General features: G+C 42.3%; 1 protein-coding gene across 2 annotated transcripts in view; it reads left to right on the top strand.

Annotated features, from left to right (window-relative positions):
- The first annotated feature begins 559 nt into the window (after positions 1-559).
- The window catches only part of SLC20A2 (solute carrier family 20 member 2), a 33522-nt gene continuing 21058 nt past the window's right edge, over positions 560-13023 (top strand). For both annotated transcript variants that reach the window (XM_050896395.1, XM_050896396.1), the window contains exons 1-6: positions 560-1047; positions 5789-5929; positions 7168-7253; positions 9312-9408; positions 11440-11556; positions 12259-12462. In XM_050896395.1, the coding sequence (XP_050752352.1) occupies positions 759-1047; positions 5789-5929; positions 7168-7253; positions 9312-9408; positions 11440-11556; positions 12259-12462 (934 nt within the window). In that variant the 5' untranslated portion in view covers positions 560-758. The remainder of the gene's footprint in view (positions 1048-5788; positions 5930-7167; positions 7254-9311; positions 9409-11439; positions 11557-12258; positions 12463-13023) is intronic.

Below are 13023 nucleotides of genomic sequence, written 5' to 3'. Positions count from 1 at the left end.
AAATAATTTTTCAAAGGAGTACATCCCTGGCTGCAGCTGATAAAATGTTGAGAGCTCTGCTGAGGTCACTGGAGCTAGGTGATATACATCAGCTGGGAATCAGGCTGTATGGTATGGTCTATATATATTCTACATGTCTTATTCACTGGGTGCAAAGAGCCAAGAAGAATCCTCCTTCCAGAAAGAGGGCTTATCGCACTGCTCGGTAAATTCAACACAAACAAAACCCCTAACCTTTCTAAATCCTTTTAAATTGCTCAAAAGATTGTCTCGGTCAGTGATATTGCAAGAAACATATTGCATTGGAGGTGACCTAATTTTAACCTTTTCTGAATTGCTTTATGATTAGAACAGTCACATGCCGAGGTAGGACCCCATTAGTGGATTTAAATCATCTGTTTACTTGTGAAAACGCACATTGTTATGGGCTCTGCTGAGTACTCCCTTTTTTTTTTTTTTAATTTTCTTTTCTTTTTTTTTTATTTTTCTGTTGCAGGACAGAACATCGCAGTTGTACCAGTTTGGGAGCAAAATATGGAATGTGTTTCACTGCTGACCGAAAGCAGCCAAATGAACAGTATTCATAGTAGTTTGAAAATCAGCAGTTAGCAGTTTCTTCACATTCTAACACTACCCAGCACTTTCCAGAGAGAAGTCATTGTTTACAAGAAATCTGCTTTCCAAATCCGTTGCGGTGCCCTCCAGCCTTGACTATTAACTGTTTGCAAAGGGGAAGCTAATCTACGGTTTGGGGAAAGATGGCAATGGATGAGTGCCTGTGGATGGTCATTGTGGGTTTTATCATTGCTTTTATTTTAGCCTTTTCGGTTGGTGCAAATGATGTTGCCAATTCTTTCGGAACGGCTGTGGGCTCTGGTGTCGTTACTTTACGCCAGGCTTGCATTTTGGCTTCAGTTTTTGAAACCACTGGCTCAGTATTACTGGGAGCAAAAGTAGGAGAAACAATTCGGAAAGGTATCATTGATGTTAATCTGTACAACACCACTGTCCCACTGCTGATGGCAGGAGAAGTGAGTGCAATGGTTGGTAAGTAATACTTTCCTATTCCAAGTAACGTTCATTGTGTATGTGCCATCCTGTTTGTTGTGAATATTGTTAATTAAGTCTTCCCATCTTCTGGACTTGCATGTCTGGTTTTCTGTGAATGCAGGGGCCTGTATTCCTTTCTTAGTCTCCTATGTTTTTTAAATGCTTCTAATCATTTACATTTTTCAATGGTTCAGCCATTTAACTAATAGAAGAAAAAAATGTTTAACATAATGGATCATATATATGTATTCCTAGGGTACTGAAAAAATTATTTTGGAGATTTTTATGATGGTAAATGGAAAATATGTAAGCATAGCGTTTGTGAATGTACAGAAGATCCTACAGAAATAGCAGTTTGCAGTGAATACATATGAGAAGGAATTACCTAAATTGTTTTAAAAAGTTACAGAAAATCCAAACGTATTTGCTTAAACTGATTGTCTAGCTGAGTGACTGCAGTTAATCATACACTTCACCCTTGCCCATGGCAAAACTAAAGGAGCAGTAAAGATAGATGGTCACACATTTAAGGTCTTTTTAATTTTTCTGATTCAAACCAACAGCAGTTCAGCATACCTTAGAGTCTGCTCTGTGTGCTTTTGTTTGCATTTAAACTAATCTCCGTTTAGAACAAATAGCATATTCTGAGGTAAGTAACATTAAGCCATGGTATTTACTCTTTGTTTATATGCAAGAGGCTTTGTGAGCTTTTGGAGAGCTCCCTCAAGGATCAATAGCAAACCTGCTTTTAAAGGGCAGGAGACAGCAGGAAGGAGACCCTTTCTCTGTGGGAGAGGCAACCCAGGTAAGCGGCCAGCCTGCCCATCCCACCACCACTTCTTCAGTCTGGCGGGTCCGTGGCATCCCATGACAGGGCGATGTGATTTATACGAGCATCGCAGTGTCCTCTGTTTGAAAGGGATGCTCCACTCAAAGATTTTTGTCCTTAAACCTCCTTAAACCTAACCTAACTATTATTTCCACCTACCCCCTCTAACCTCCCCACAGTTTTCAGGCAGGACCTGCACGTGAAATAGGTGAATCTGTGCAGAGGTCTGCTACATGTGGTTATTTTCCCATTTCTTTGGGGAAATGGGAAAATTTTGCTTTTTTTTAATTTTAGTGGATCAAGATGGACATTGAGTGCCAATTTCTGGACTTGTCTGAGGTGGCTTTGTGTGCTTGAGAGCGGGGAGGTGGTTCCCTTGGACTTTCGCTGCTCCTGAGCCTCCTGAAGGTTGGCCACTTTCCCCTGCCCAAGGGGAAGAGGGGTTGGTTAGCGAGAAATCACTGCTGGGACTGCAGCTGCTTCCCCAAACAGTCCCTCTGGGAGGTTGCCAACTTCAGCCACATCAAATGCGCTTGGGCACCCCCCATCAGTTCCTCTTTCCCGATGTCTGGCAAGGTCAGCTGCAGATTTCTGGTCTTTCCCTCAAGCTGTAGGGTGGCTTCTTAGTACCACTCCACTTGCATCATGTAGCCTTCTGCCTCCTGAGATAGCTCCATCATTTCCCACGGGCGTGTGCCTGGGAGCAGCATACACCGTCTGAAACGTAAGTGACCTGCATCTTCTGACCTTCACATTCTTGATACTCACGGTCCCCGTTGAAGGAAGGGTCCTTTTCCTTTTCTGTATCTATTTCTGGCATGCTGATCCTGGCCGGGCAAAGTTTTAAGTCTCAGATGCCCCCTGCGGAGGCAACTGGCCAGAAGCTCAAAGAAAACAACTTATTTGCATGCATATTTACATAAGCCTGTGTGAACTTCATGACCAGTTGCATTCCCTTCCTCCAGTAAGGGCATTAAGAAGAAATTCCACATTTTAAATCTCAGAATTAATCACAGGTTACAAACTGCAGATTTCAATTTTTTTTTCCTCAAATCCATCTCCAGCTTTTCTCTGGATGTATGATTTTTTTTCTGTGTTTTCTCTGAGCCTTCCTGGATGTTTTCTTTTCCTCTTTCTGTTTTTGCTCTGCATTTCCCACCCTGTGCTCTCATGCCTCATGATCATGTTTTTGCGAATGGACTTAGCTTCTGAATTTCGATGAGGCTTAAATGAGTCAACAGTCTGGGAGAGACCAAAAGTCACTGTATCCTCTTTCCAGATGTTGGTGGAAGATCCTTTGATGCTTGCAGCAAACAGCAGATGGTGATTTTCAGGGCAACCTTCTCTCCTAAGAAAAAAGGAAGCAGGGAGCTATGGGATTAAAATTTTAAAATGTAACATTTTGTAATAACTTGTAACGTATTAAAATGTTGTTTGTTAGGCAGTTGGGAAGTTAGGGACTGTTGCTCTTGGGAGTAAATTCTAGTACTTCCCTAGCATTAACTAATTTTCAGGTTATTGTCAGGAATTGCCCGAGTGTTGTTCTAGTGGTCCTGGTGGGAGCTGAAGTCAGCAGCTGGTGCGACCGAGGAGATGCCATCGACAGAGAGGACATCCCAGCCAGGATTAGCAAAGCAAAGTACTAACCCAGTCTTGCAGGTGGTGTGGCACTCGATGGGGGCTCACGGCTGGCACACAGCATCGGAGCCTCAGGAGAATGGATGCGGTGTCTTCAGCAGCAGGGGAGCATGAAACGCACCCTGCGCCAAAAGCCAGCGCTGGCGACTCCTGGTCAGGGCAGTCCGCAGCCAACCCTCTTTCTTTAGGAGGTAGCAACCGGGAGGAAAGGGTGTGCGGCCACAGTGTCAGCAGGCATGAAGAGTCTGAATTTGGGACTCTGTGACAGGTCTCGTGAGCCTCCTGCTTCCTAGGTTAGTTTTGCAAAGATAAAAATTGGGAACATGCATTTTATGTTAAAGAGGAGTTAAAGCTTTGATGTAGGTAGTTAAAGCATTGCAAGCCCCAGAGGAAAGTCCTGCTCTGGCTTGATTTATATTTTCTTCTGTTCCTTAATGTGCTTCCTTAAACTTCTTTAGACCATGCATTGTCCTTCTCAGACCATCCATCAGTCCTCCACCACTTTTCCTCTTGCTCTCCTGTTTGTTTTCAAGGTGAAGTTGATTAAATAAGAAATAGTGCCATACTCCGTATATTTCCCCCCCCAACAAAAAACCCAGCCCTCGCTACACATTTGCAGTGCAGCTGTGGCTTGGTTGCATTTTCCGTATTTTTTAGACTGAGTATTTTGTAATTACATATCTATGGCTGGCTTATCTGTTTATTTGGCTCTTTACAGATGTTATCATCTGTTTTCTCTTCCACCTCACTTCCACTTGCTGGTCTCTAAGTTCATGTCCAAGGTTTCAAAGTGTATTTATTTTTATTTTAGTACAGGGGAAGAGAAGCCAAAAAAGTAAAGAGCAGGTGTTCCTTGTTTGATCTAGAATTTCCAATAGCAATAGGAGTACCAGTTGTTTTGGGATAGTACCCCAGGAGAGATCAGTTTTACAAACTGGTTGACTTCCAAACGTAGCCGCGTATGATGCCAGCAAATCACCATTTGCAGATGGCTGGGTTTCAAGACCTTCAAACTATCCTCTCCTGTTGGAATTGAGGATGGAGGCTGAGATTCTGAGTAACAGCATATGTTCAGCGACCTTGCTTTATCACCTGTGTCTGCTGCAGATCTGTTAGAGAGGTGACACGAGCCAGAAAATGCAGGATCTCTCATGGCAGTTTGATTGCTGCCATTGGGGCCTCTTAACACATGAAGATTTAGTCTTAAGGCCATGAAGTCTTAAGATGAAGAAGAGATCTTTCTAAGAATCCTTTAATATTAGGTGAGATCCACAGAAAGCTTGTGTCGCTGCCAAAATTATTTTGGTGTCCTGAGGTTAGCGCCACTGCAAGAGGAGCAGAGAACCTGGGTCCTTGCAATGTGAAAATGAGTCAGAGCATGGAGCTGCGTGCTCAAGGGCTTGGCGGCCAACTGTGGTCTGATCGAACTACTGAAACTTGGGACTGAAAACAAATACAAGGCATCCTCTCTGGTGCTTGGGGTCTTTTTTTTCTTTTTTCCCCTGCACTCTTGGCAAACATCCTTCCTTGGGACGTCTGTTGGGACACCAGACATCGAGTTTACTTTATAGACCATTAGCCACCATCCCTTAGTTAGGGGTTCTTATTTCCTTATGCCAAGGGTATCTTTGGCTACACCATGACTAAGATAAGCCTTTTCTGCAGTTCTGAATTTCTCCAGTGCCGCAATGAGCTGCAAATGAAGGCAGCGAGAGAGTCCTTATTCCCTCCTCAGTCCGTTTTTCCTACAGAGGACTCCGGACGGCTGCACGTCACTGAAAAGAGGCATAAAATCTCCCTGCTCCACGTTTTGAGCCTTTCTCTGGTAGCGTCTGAATTTAGGAGCATGGGTAGTTCATTAGTGAAATGGTGGATGCCTCCTCACACTGATCACCTGGAGGCTTCTAGGTCCGGCTCTAAGGAATGAGATTTTCTAAGCTTGATGCAGACTGGGAGCAGTTTGTGTATTTAATCAGGCAGCCTGTAAATACTGAAAGCCTTCAAAAAAAAAAAAGCAGAACTGTTGTGCACTGTAAAGAGCTGTTAGTAATAAAAAGTCATAAGTAAGATGCAGCATTCAAAGCTGCTATCAAACTGTCTTAGTATCTGCTTTTAGAGACAGAACAGGAACAAAACTCTCTTTAGGAGATCTCTGTTGTGCATGTGGAGTGTAGGCAGCGCTTGTAAAAGAATGCGGGTATGTGGCGAAGAATTTTCTGTGTGACGTTGTTACTGTTGTTGTTTATACCATATGGTTGGTTTTTTCCCTAGGTTCTGCTGTTTGGCAGCTGATTGCATCATTCTTGAAACTCCCGATATCGGGGACCCATTGCATTGTAGGTGCTACGATTGGATTTTCTCTGGTGGCAATTGGCACGCAGGGAGTCCAGTGGATGCAGCTTGTCAAGATTGGTAAGTGCCGTCTCCTTTTGTGCATGAGAGTATGTGAAATAGTGTGCACTGCCTGCAAAAAACATTCCCAGAAATCTGCTTTGTGCTGATAGCACTCCCTCCTTAAATTATTTTCCACCCCAGCCCCGTCATTCAGAAGATGCACTGATGCTGTGTTCATTAAGGGCTGCAGTGTGTCTCCAGTGGAGAAAGGGGTAAGATGCAAGTTGCACTTCCCCAGCTGTAAGCTGAGGAGACATGCGTGTCCCTCAGAGACGTGCTTCAAGGTGACATTCCTCCTCTTCTAATTCTTTTCACGGCAGCTCATACCACCTCGTTCTTGCTCTCAACAATGCTAGCCATCATGTGAATGCCCACAGTCATGTTTCTCCACCCACCAGCTTCAGGGAGGCGAAAGCTGGGCATACAGCACATGTTTAACTCACAGCCTCCCACTGCCAAGATCAGCACAGCCAAGCAGGGATGTGAAGGAGTTTTCATTATTGTTTTGGAAGCCTTGTAACCCGAGTCGCAGCCTAAACTGTATTAAAAGGATTTGATGCTGAATGCACGGAAATACAATTGAGCTTTAGAGAAGTTGGAGCGATGCGTATTTTTTTTAATTCTGTCAGAAGTAGAAGAGAGTTTGCAATGACAGCAGAATCAATGTTAACCATGCCACAAACAATAAATCACTCTGGACGAGATTTCCAGAGCACTGCCCTAATCCGGTTTTATTGAAATCAGTGGGAGTTTTGCCACCTACTTCAGTTAAATCAGTCCTGGACACTTGCAAATCTGGCCTGCAAAAAATGTACGTGCATTATTCATTACAGTTGATGCTTCTATGGCATTTTGGAAATTGAGACTTTTACCCTGCGAGCAGCATGGCATCCTGCTAGATGCAGTTTCTTTCCACTTGCTTGCAACATTCATGGTCATGGTGATTAGGAAATTACAGGGCTTTCTTGGTCCACTCTCCATCAAACGACAAGAAACTTTCCTGATGAATTTGATTGCTAAACTTGCAAAATTATCGGGAAATGCTTTGGCTGATGTTTCCAATAGTGCCTAGCATTACTTTGACCTTCATCAGTGTCAGTGGACATTGAGTTGCACCAGTTGTAAGTAAACGTACGGAACATTCATTCCAGTTGTACAAGAACTGTTTTAAATTTATTGCTCATTAACTACTTACTTAACTATTATGCAAGAATACTGTTTATTTCATGTTTAGTTCTTTCTTTTCTTCAACACAGTTGCCTCTTGGTTTATTTCCCCACTGTTATCTGGCTTGATGTCTGGAGTCCTCTTTGTGCTGATTAGATTCTTCATTTTAAACAAGGTAAAGAAATCTCACTATTATAATGAGTGTTTGATATGAAGGCTGTGTTCTAGCCTCCCATTTGAGTGCTGGCATTTCCAGAGTTGAAAGTTTGTGGCTTGCTTTTTGGACAGGAGACCAGTCATTTTTTTTATAGCCATTGGAACTGTACTTGCTCTTAGCAGTTCTGAAAGCTCAGAGTAAGTAATTTGACAAGTGTTTGAGGCTTAGAAGGTGCTATGTGATAATTAATATTGTATATTCTGTTTGATTAAAGGGTAACGCATTGAGATTGCTTCTGTATTAGTAGAAACTTGTTGGCATTGACTTAGCCTCATGATAGCCGTTCTGACTGTTATTTAAACAGAACAGTCCTCCCTTGGAGATACTCTAATTGGTATTTCATAGTTGTGAAATTTTAAGCTTTGGTTTTCTAGCACATCAGACATTAGAAGATGGGCATCTGCATATTTCCGAGATTCTCAAGAAACCTGAATCCGTGGGTTTTAGTGACCTCAGTCAAAAGTGGCAGCTTTGAGGTAACATCAGTCCATATATCTCCAGTGCAGAAGACAATTTGCCTGCCACCTAGCATGAACTGGAAACCAGAACACTTTTATCTGCTCTTTCTATTTCTCTCACACCATTCAACTTGCTAAAATGGGGAAGTGCAGCACATGACAATGACCTAAAATAAGGAATGCTATATTAGCAGTTATACAGGGAGCTTAAATAGATGAGGGATTCATTCTTTTGCTATAAATAACACCACCTGTAACCTCAGCTTCATCATTCTTTATTTCTGATGTAAATAAATGTCAGGGATAAAAGTAGATGATAAATTTGATCAGACTCAGCTTTGACTTTAAAATTATTCAAGTTGCATAAAGGACGAGGAAAAGTTCCTCTATTGCATTCAAAACCTAACAACTTAAGAAATTAGTCATCAAAATCACGTGAACTCTGGTATAAAAGCCACATATTTAAGCATTCAAGAGGCAGAAAAAGTTCAGGCTAAGGAAATTGTCTTCTGACTGCCATCTGTGCCATTCACAAAGTAGTAAAATCTGTAGAGCTTCTGGCATAAGCAGGTAGGGACTTGTGTTGTGTGCGTGCATAAAAAAAGAGCAGCTTTTTAGCTTGTGAGTCTGTGGCCTGGTGTAGGGGTTCATGCCCTTGTTGGGGGTGTCTCTGAATAGCAGCTGGCCTTGCGGATACAGCCCGTGCTGCATCACGCTTCGGGACCGGGGCATAGCACAGACCGGCCACAGCCTTCTCTCGGCTCCCTTTTATAGCTCATGGCAGCAAGAAACAAAACCACATTAGTCAGCCCTTAGCTTCGCCAGGCTCTTTGCAAACACGTGGAGCCCCTCAAAAGGCCCAAGCAGTCTCCTCACAAAGGCTTTTTCCATGGTTTGCACGGTACGTTTCCGCTGCGCTGTCAGCTGAGCCTTTCCTCGTGAGTGCCGAGGGCACGAGACCACGGCGGGCAGCAGGCACAGCGGTGTGCTAAACGTTGCACGCTCGCTTTATGTATGTTACCTATTTAATGTGGCCAGACACTTAATATTTCAGAGATTTCTGTTAGCTGGTGGAAAGTGCCAAGCTGTCTCAGTCAAAACTGAGAGGTTAGGAATAAGGTTTTGCGATGGACGCGTTGCACTGCTTGTAGCCCCGCCCCAAAAATATCAAAGCCCTGTCCTGCTCAGCACCCTTCAGTCGTGCCGAGTGAAAGGGACTCCTCATCTTGGAGACAAGATAGGTAAGAAAACACTCACAGAAAGAAACCTACCCCCAGGTCACCCAGCAGGTGTGCAGCCGACCTGAAAGTACAACCTGTCTCCCTGGTTCCCATTAACAGTGTCAAGCTTCCCCAGAATGCTGGTGCTTGCCAGGACCAGCGTTGTGGATTTGGATGTAACCAGACAGGTCACCATCCTTTCCTCACCATCCACCCAAAAGCTCCACCTGCCTGGCACTGACTCAGGAGCACGTGTTTTCCTCACGGCGGTTCACGCTGATATTAATCTGGTGGAAAATCTAGCTAATGTTTCCTTTTTTTTTCCGATTTCTATGCAGGAAGACCCTGTGCCCAATGGTCTCCGCGCACTTCCAGTGTTTTATGCTGCTACCATAGCTATTAACGTGTTTTCCATCATGTACACGGGGGCACCAGGTGAGTGAGCCGTCCGCAGCAGGAGGCACGGGAGGGAGGCTTCCCGCAGTGTATAATGATGCTCTGCCAGCGTGCTGTCAGGTAGCTGTCAACACCGCACGGTTATCTCCTACGTTAGGAGTTAACGAGGGCAAGAGTAAATCATACACCTCCCCACATGCTTCTATTTGTGCATGTGTTTTTGTGACTCCCTCCTGATCACTCCGGTTGGTGGGGAAGAACGCAGCGACCAAAAAAAGTCCCTCTTTAGAGGAAGGGGAAATATTGAGCTGCCAGCTTCGGTTTCGTAAATCTGAGCACGTGTTGAGCTCTCAAAGGTATTCCAGATATGTGCATCAAGGAGGGAAGCTTCAGAGCAGGCGGTAAGAGCAGGTAGGCTGTTTGCACTCAGTCTAATGCTATAGCTCCATTGAAATCAGCAGAGTCACTATTCTGGCAGATCTGGCACTATTAATTAAATTTACTCCTTTATTTCCCTTCGATGATAAGAAGCCCCAAGCCTGTTTCTTCATTGAATGCATCTTCTTTCTTGGGTGCTGTATTTGCATTGTAACTCAGTAGAAGGAAATGATACATGTCATTTTCAGGACTTTGTTTATTTTTTTGTATATTTGTGTATTTTATGTGTATTTATATGTTTGTGATTATAATTGTGTTTATATTTGAACTTATATTTATATTTTATATTTATGTTTGTATATTTATATTCGCACATTTTATGTTTATATATTTGCATTTATATGTTTCTATTTAACTTTACTTAAGCAGTGTACATTTAAACATGCACTTGCAGCAAAAGAGTTCACAAAAAAGATGTCCAATGCTCTCGACTACTTTATTGAAGACTCTGGTCATTAAATGTTATCTTTAGATTAGATTATTGCCCCAGAGCCATGAACGAACAGGCAATTGAAGAGAGACTCCTGAACATGCCCCTGAATTAAGAAAGCAGGCTTAGAAAGTGACCTTTTTTGAACAGAAATTTGTTTTCTCTAAAACCTGACGCACTAGATGTACCAGATAAATGCAGTCGGTAGACTCGACTTCATAGGATAGCGTTACTGAAATTAATAAAAAGCTTGAGAAGTTCCCAATTTGAGGGTAACATAACTCAACTATTCCTTTTTCTTAAGTCTAATTGGCTCCGTATCCAAGATGTTTCACAGTAAATCAGCTGCATAACCAACATTTCCTCATTAGTTGTACTGCAGAAGTAGGTCAGGCACTCTGCAGTGACTCATTAAGCAAAATAAATGAAATAAGAATCTTAATGTCCCTTCTGTTTCAGCTTAGCAGTCTCTAAAGTGCGTGAATAAAAAGGTGGGACTCCATTTTTGATACTCAGGAAATACATATTTACTCTCCAAGGCCTCTGTCCTGGCGACATTTACTCACAAGGATGAATTAATCACGTAGGTTTCAAGATAGACGTGCATATATGGGTTTGAAAGATCGGAGTCCAAGCTCTTTCTTCATTAAGGGTCTGATCATTTAATTGAACAAATGCAAGGAGCTCTGTTGGGGGGGATACTTACAGGAACACAAGTTATTGACATGATTGCGCATTGCAGGACTGAAACCTCAGCTCTCAAGTGCTACCTTAAGCTATTATCATAAGCAAATAATGGCTTAGATTAAGCTAAGCATCAGGCTTTATTGACCAGAGCAAAGGCCAGATAAATACTTACCCCAATGGGCAACATGGTTTAACATGCATTAGTGTATAAAATCACTGCAAACTTGGTTTAGCAGCCCTGATGTGGGAGTTTTACCCCTGACTTCTTTGGATATAAGGTCACAGTGGGATAACAGAGAATTGGAAGACTAAGCCTGCAAATGTTTTCATGTCAACTAGACCTTTAAATAGTGCACTAACTGATTTATATGTTAAAAATGATCGGCTCATTCATGTTGGTTTTGAATACATTGTGAACACAGGCTTTTCTGCAACAGACTGCTCTTCCACTGCCTGAGATAATTAAGTCATGTTAATTTACGGTTTGCTTGCGTTTTATTTCTTTGTTTTCACAGTACTGGGACTGCTACTGCCAATGTGGGCCATTGCTCTAATATCAGTTGGCGTATCCTTAGTATTTGCCATCTTAGTCTGGATTTTTGTGTGCCCCTGGATGAAGAGAAAAATAGAAAGTAAGTAGTGGCTTGATGAAATGCAAGTGATGTAAAATCGTGGAAAATTTCATTTCAGAGCTGGAAGTGCCCTCGAGAGGTCACCTAGTCCAGTCTCCACCCACAGGCAGGATGTGCTTTAACTATTCCTCATGTATTTGTGTAACCTGCTCTTAAAAACCTGCCGTGCTAGAAATTCAAAACCTTGTTAGGCAATCCATTGCAGTGCTCACTTCTTCTAGAGTCTAGCAGAAACAGGAAAATAAACCCTGGAATATAACCCGTTTTATATTTTATTAAGGAAATGTTAAAGAGGAAAAATCTGGCAGAATGATTATCTTTAAATGACTTCTTTAACTTTACAGTAAGTTGGGCTGATCACAGCTTTTAGCTTTACAGTGTTTTGCTTGTTTGCTTTGCAACTCTCAACAAATGCAGTGTTTGAAACACAGAGAAAAGTTTCAGATTTCATTAATAAATGAGCAGCTCAGTGTTTTACTTCAGTTACCTACTTCGGCGAATTTTGTAGGAAGAAACAAAGATGCTCTAGTATTTTCTCAGATGAATTTAGTAAATAAGTGTTAGAAATAAATAAAGAATGTGTATGAAACGGAGCCAGGTTATTGTATCCGTGTTGATCTATGCCGTTGATGCAAACAGTGGAAACATAAGCAGCAAGATGGATAGGCTGGGTTTAAAATTACAGTACTGTTATTTCCTTAGGCCAGTTAAAGAAAGATGCTGCACTGTCAAGGATATCAGATGAAAGTCTTGATAAAATTCAAGATGAAGAAACACCAGTCTTTAAAGAGCTTCCCGGTGCCAAAGCATCCGATGAGAGCACGATTCCCCTTACTGGCTCAGTAACAGAAGCTGCTGGGGCATCAGATACTATTGCAAATGGAAACCATCCACGTGTACCATACGGTAAGAAACTAAGACAACACAGAGGGTTTATCTTCTCCCTATTTCGACAGGGTTTCTTAACCGCAAGTAGGTCTTTGTTGTAAATGGTAAGTTAGTGTTTGGGATTTCCAGCTCTAATGCCTCTTCAGCACTTATTGGGAAAGATGCTCATTTACAAGTGACATTTTCTAGAGGGGATTAGATTACATTTTGTTTGGCTGTATTTCAATTTTAGAAACAGCTGAAAACAAAAACTACTTTCCTTTTTGCTTTACTTTGTATCCTTAATGGTGTTTCCATCCTTTTAAGCAGTGGAAAAATACAGAGAACACAAATTGCTGATGTATGAAGGTTAAATTCAGCATAAAGATGATTAGCATACTACCACAGGAGATGAAAAGATTTGGGCTTTAGTTGACAAACGTATGACCATTTGGAGCGTGTCCACTACAAAAATCTCACGCATTGTTTTCTGAACGTATATTTATAAGAAGTAGGCTTGGGTGCATAAAGCTCTTTTTGTTCTCCCATGTGGTGGGATTGAACCCCCCCCACTTAGCGGTCTGCTGACTTTGATATCAC

This window comes from Gymnogyps californianus, chromosome 4 (assembly GCF_018139145.2).
Source record: "Gymnogyps californianus isolate 813 chromosome 4, ASM1813914v2, whole genome shotgun sequence".
In the NCBI taxonomy this organism is placed as follows: domain Eukaryota; kingdom Metazoa; phylum Chordata; class Aves; order Accipitriformes; family Cathartidae; genus Gymnogyps; species Gymnogyps californianus.
The sequence above is the reverse complement of the archived record's forward strand: the minus strand, read 5'-3'. Positions and strand labels throughout refer to the sequence as shown.